This window comes from Littorina saxatilis, linkage group LG16 (genome assembly GCF_037325665.1).
Source record: "Littorina saxatilis isolate snail1 linkage group LG16, US_GU_Lsax_2.0, whole genome shotgun sequence".
Taxonomy (NCBI): Eukaryota; Metazoa; Mollusca; class Gastropoda; order Littorinimorpha; family Littorinidae; genus Littorina; species Littorina saxatilis.
In genome coordinates, this window is record NC_090260.1 from 38971589 (window position 1) to 38976702 (window position 5114).

Below are 5114 nucleotides of genomic sequence, written 5' to 3' on the forward strand. Positions count from 1 at the left end.
GGTAACGGTTCCGGACTCTCGTTCATTCGCTCCGGGTTCAAGTTCCGCCGGGAGCTATATATTTTTTTTATTAATCTTTTCCTTTTTAAGCCTCCGCAATAGGAAGGTTTCCGCCAGTTATCTCTCTGAGGTTTTGGGTGCGTGCCCCTTGCGGGGGCAAACAACATCGAGGTCACAAGCAGGGTCAAGGGGAAGGTCGGCTTGGGCGGACAGGAGTGTGACGGCTTACTAGTGCCAAAACCTGGTGTTACCCATTATCACGTGATAATTACTAATTAACGCTGTCAGTTACTGTTTTCATCTGTTAGTTACTAATTTTCACGGGAAAATTACTAATTTTTAGTTTGGGCACTAGCAATCCGTCAGGAAGTGAGCCAAAACTAAAAATTAGTAATCAACAGGTGAAAGTTAGTAATTTTTCCGGAAAAATTAGTCATTTTCCGGGGAAAATTAGTAATTAACACGTGAAAATAGTAACTATCAAGAGAAAATTAGTAATTTTTCCTTGATAATTACAATTATGAGGTTTTGGCACTAGTAAGCCGTCATACAGGAGACTACAATAGGAAGGTTTCCGCCAGTTATCTCTCTTTGAGGTTTTGGGTGCTTAGAGAGTACCGTACCCCTTGCGGGGGCAAAAAACATCGAGGTCACAAGCAGGGTCAAGGGGAAGGTCGCTGGGCGGACAGGAGACTATTGCATTCCGGCTGCAAAAACCGGGTTTTGCCTCTGTGTTAATTTTATTCATTTGCAAAAGAAACATTCCTATGCTTTGAAAAAATCATATCATGTCTTGACTTTCAACTGTACGCGCGTGTGTATATATGTGTGTCACTACGGTGAGTATGTGTGTGTGTGTGTGTGTGTGTGTGTGTGTGTGTGTGTGTGTGTATGTGTGTGTGTGTGGGTGTGTGTGTGTGTGTGTGTGACGTGTCACTTGTGTCATCATAGTTTCAGTGTGTGTATGAGTGTAGATTGAGAGAGAATGAGAGAAAGTGAGAGAGAGTGAGTGTGTGGTTATTTGTTTGTGACTGTGTGCGTGCGTGTATGGGTGCGTGTGTGTGTGTATATGTGTGCGCGCGAGCGCGCGCGCGCGTGTGTGTAGTGCAGTGTGTGGTGTGTGTGTGTGTTTATGTGTGCAGTCAGTGTCACTTGTGTCATAGTGTCAGTATGTGCATGAGTGTACGTTTGTCTGTGCATGTGTCGTAAGAGAGAGAGAGAGAGAGAGAGAGAGAGAGAGAGAGAGAGAGAGAGAGAGAGAGAGAGAGAGAGAGAGAGAGAGAGAGAGAGAGAGCGACATTTCTTTGGCAATTTTGGACTGACCAGACAGCGTCTTTATGTTTAACAGTTAGACTGTTCTGAAATTTGGACAGAATAACCGTTTTTTCGTTAAAAACACTTCTGTCAAGAGGACAGCAATTTCACCATCTGAAAAAGGTGCAGAACGCCCCTCCGTGTCTACTTTCTTTTTGAGCGGCACACGTGCCTTGCCATTTTCGTTGACTGCCATGTTGATAGAAACGTGCGCATGCGTATTAGTAGGGATTCCCCCAATTTCCCCGACCTTGACCTTAATACTCTCGCTGTCACTACTTTGGCATTCAAGTCAGGGCATGCATTGTGAACAGTTAGAAAGTTGACTTCGGGAGTTCCCACTTCGAAAAGAGGCCTCTACTTCCAGTGTTTCTTACTTCTAGTTCATGCATACGGGCCCTGAAGAGTACTCGGGTCCAGCGCCAGCGTTTTTTATCCCAGAGTACGCAGTAGGAGGGTCCAGCAGACTTTAATTGTGTGTCTGTCTGTCTGTCTGTCTCGACTTAACAGCTTATTGCTGGGAAACTGCTGGGCGCAGTTCTTTCAAAAGTTGATACACTAACTTGATAATAGGTCCGATTGATCGTATTAAAACTTCATAATGTTACCTGGGACCTAAATGCCAAATAAATCACAAAAACCACTCTTAACGGCGGGCGCGATTCGCGGTGGGATAGAACAGCCGTTCGGCTCATAGAACCGCCCAGCCAAGCCAGCGACACCACACGCTTTGCGTGCGTGCGTGCTTTGCGTGCGTGTACCACTGCGCGAGGATTATAGGCATTATTGAGTTCACTGGCGAATGTCAAATATGTTGGCTTGGTGGAAAGCATTTCCGACTATGGCCAAAGTGAACCGGGTTCGATTCCCGGCATGGGCGGTCTATATTTTTTTTTTTAATTCTCGTTTACTATTGTTTATTATGAACGTTTTAATGTTTTATTTCACTCTAATAATTTTTTTAATTGTGTAAAATAAATTAAATTTTTTTTTTTTAAATCCACGTGCACAAGACAAAAACTTTCATACTGGGGGAGCGAGCCAGTCTGAAGAGTACTCGGGTCCAGCGCCAGCGTTTTTTATACGCTAATGGTCTCTCGTAAAATAACTATACCCTCCCTATTTCAAGAATAATAGCGTTTTTCCCTTTAACACAGCATAATATCATGAAAACTGCTTAAGGTATTTTAGTTATGTAAAAGGATGTCTGAGGCCCTGAAATGCATTCTCAAAGTTAGGCTCCCTGTCGATGATTGTGCGTCGTTTTGCACTACCAAAATGATGACGAAAACGATGTTTGGTGGCTTGTTACCAGACCAGCAATGTTGTTTGTTTGTTTCTCGGTGTGACCATATCGCTTTCTGTTACATCTTTATCCAAAAAAAGTAAAAGTAACGCGTCGATTAAGAGATAGAAGGCAACACATTTGGCAGTTTTTCTTCGCAATTTGTGGAAGCAGGGCGCTTGTCATAAACGTTAAGTAGCATCTTTTTGGAGGTTTTACTTGTACGAAGTCAACAAAAAGTCTGTACTGATCTAATCTGTTCTAACATACTTATCATAAAGACATGACGTCCACCTACCCGTTCATTAATGTATTCAGAATTCAAATTTTCAATTATTTCGATGATGTCACACATGACCTAAACATTGAGGATGTGTGTTTTGAAAGTGGCACTGAAATTGGACTGCATGTGTTAACAGATAATGTGAGCTTCCTTATTTGACAGCAGTTTGTAAATATCATAATTATTTAAATTTCCAAGCAGCCGCAGTAGGTAAGCCAAACAAAAGAATGTTCCGTGTACCCATGTTAACTTTGTAACCAACAACAATTGCCATCGACCCCTGTAATCAGGCATGACGTCACATCTAAATCTAGGTGGGATGTCCAAGAGGGTCTTGCACAACATTTGTACACTGGCATAGACGTGTAGTTTACATAATAATGTTGGAGTACCGGTACCTTTGGAATTAAAGTGAACACCTACACCTACACACACACGCACAAACACTCGCACGCGCGCAAGCAGGCAGGCAGGCACGTACGCACGCACGCACACACGCACGTATGCACGGACGCACGCATGCATGCACGCACACAAACACACACACACATACGCATACCTTACAAGCTGTGTGTCAGTGATGGCTTGGACGTCGGTATCACCTTGCTTTTCACCTTGCTTTTCTGCTGAAGACAAGGATGGTGAATCAGAAGTAGTTTGACTACCTGATACAGTCCCACTTAATGAGGGATACGATAAATCTTCGGTCTGGCTGCCCCAGGGACTGACCAGCATTGCGTGATGAGGTGAGGGGGTAGCCTGGTTCCCTGGGCGTGATGGTGCTGATTGAAAGACCTGACTCCCTGAAATATCGCCGTGTGCAAGCGATGGAGCTGGAAGAGGAGCCTGGCGCTGTGAGTACCAGATCTCTTGAGGTAGGTGTGCTAGCAGAGTACCATGGCTGTCTTGTGGCGGTGGATGTGCTAGCAGAGTACCATGGCTGTCTTGTGGCGGTAGGTGTGCTAGCAGAGTACCATGGCTGTCTTGTGGCGGTGGATGATGGCATGGGGGAACTTTTACCTCCACTGCCGGTCCCTGTGGTGTAGATACAGGAAAACATCAGTTCTGTCATTGTGCTAGGTGAATCAAAAATCTCCAAACTTGCGAGACAATTTCAACGTATTGGTATAGTTATTACACATACCTACCTTTGTTACCTTTGCAGCTACCCTCGCAAAAATCTAATAGGTCAAAACTCTTTTTGTTGGTGGCGGTATTCTTTTATATTCCTGGACAGTAGTAGATTATCAGCAAATTAGATTTGCTCATCATCTTCGTTTAAGTGTTTGCAAAACAACCTTAACAACAAGACCAGTGACAGAACAAAAAATTGCGTGTTTGTAATCTTTCAGAGCAGCCTGACCATAAAATCACAATGGTGACAAACATCAACTCGAAAGAAAAGCTAAACAATTAAGGCACACCACATGGCTTCCTTTAAAGTCTGTAAACACGCTTCAGTATGTTGACAAAACACTCAGACGTCCAAAGCATACTTACTAGCAGAATGTTTCGGTTCGTACATCTGTGTGCAAGGCAGTTTGTGCAGTGCACGTGCTTGGAATGGCATGCACAGTACTCGTCTCTGTTGCATTTTGATTGCTGGCAGCACTGACAACACCTGGGCTGAAAATACACGTCGGGTAAACGGGACACGTGTTCAGATTACAGTTCAAGGAGAAGAAAAAATAGACAATGAATGAATCAAAGAGAGAGAGAGAGAGAGAGAGAGAGAGAGAGAGAGAGAGAGAGCGAGATCAAGAGAGAGAGAGAGAAAGAGAGAGAGAGAAAGAGAGAGAGAGAGGATAGAGAGAAAAAGAGAAAGAGAGAGAGAAAGAGAGAGAGAGAGAGAGAGAAAGAGAGAGAGAGAAAGAGAGAAAGAGAAAGAGAGTGATAGAGAAAGAGAGAGAAAGAGAGAGAGAGAAAGAGAGAGAGAGAGAGAGAGAGAGAGAGAGAGAGAGAGAGAGAGAAAGAGAGAGAGAGAACATGCTTTCTTGTAAGATCCTTATCGTGAAATAATGTTTCTCTTGTAGGGAACATTGTTTTAAAATGAGTTAACATTATTTGCAAGTAGACTCCAGGTCCTTTTTTTCAAACAAGAGCTTTTCTTAAAAGGAAATGAAAGCGTTTATGTCGGTTACCTATATAGATGTATAGCCTGACTGATTCATGATAAGCAAACAAGCACAAAAGCAAACGAAAAGGCACGTTGAAGAGAAAGAGGCTTACCTC

The 5114-nt window shown here is 43.4% G+C and overlaps 1 protein-coding gene across 1 annotated transcript in view; it reads right to left on the reverse strand.

Moving 5' to 3' along the window:
* The window catches only part of LOC138950103 (uncharacterized), a 9248-nt gene extending 4743 nt beyond the window's left edge, over nt 1-4505 (reverse strand). The window contains exons 1-2 of the mRNA XM_070321864.1: nt 4383-4505; nt 3442-3917 (exon numbers count right to left, since the gene is read on the reverse strand). Coding sequence (XP_070177965.1) covers nt 3544-3917; nt 4383-4476 — 468 coding nt within the window. The 5' untranslated portion in view covers nt 4477-4505 and the 3' untranslated portion in view covers nt 3442-3543. The remainder of the gene's footprint in view (nt 1-3441; nt 3918-4382) is intronic.
* Between the last annotated feature and the right edge of the window lie 609 nt (nt 4506-5114).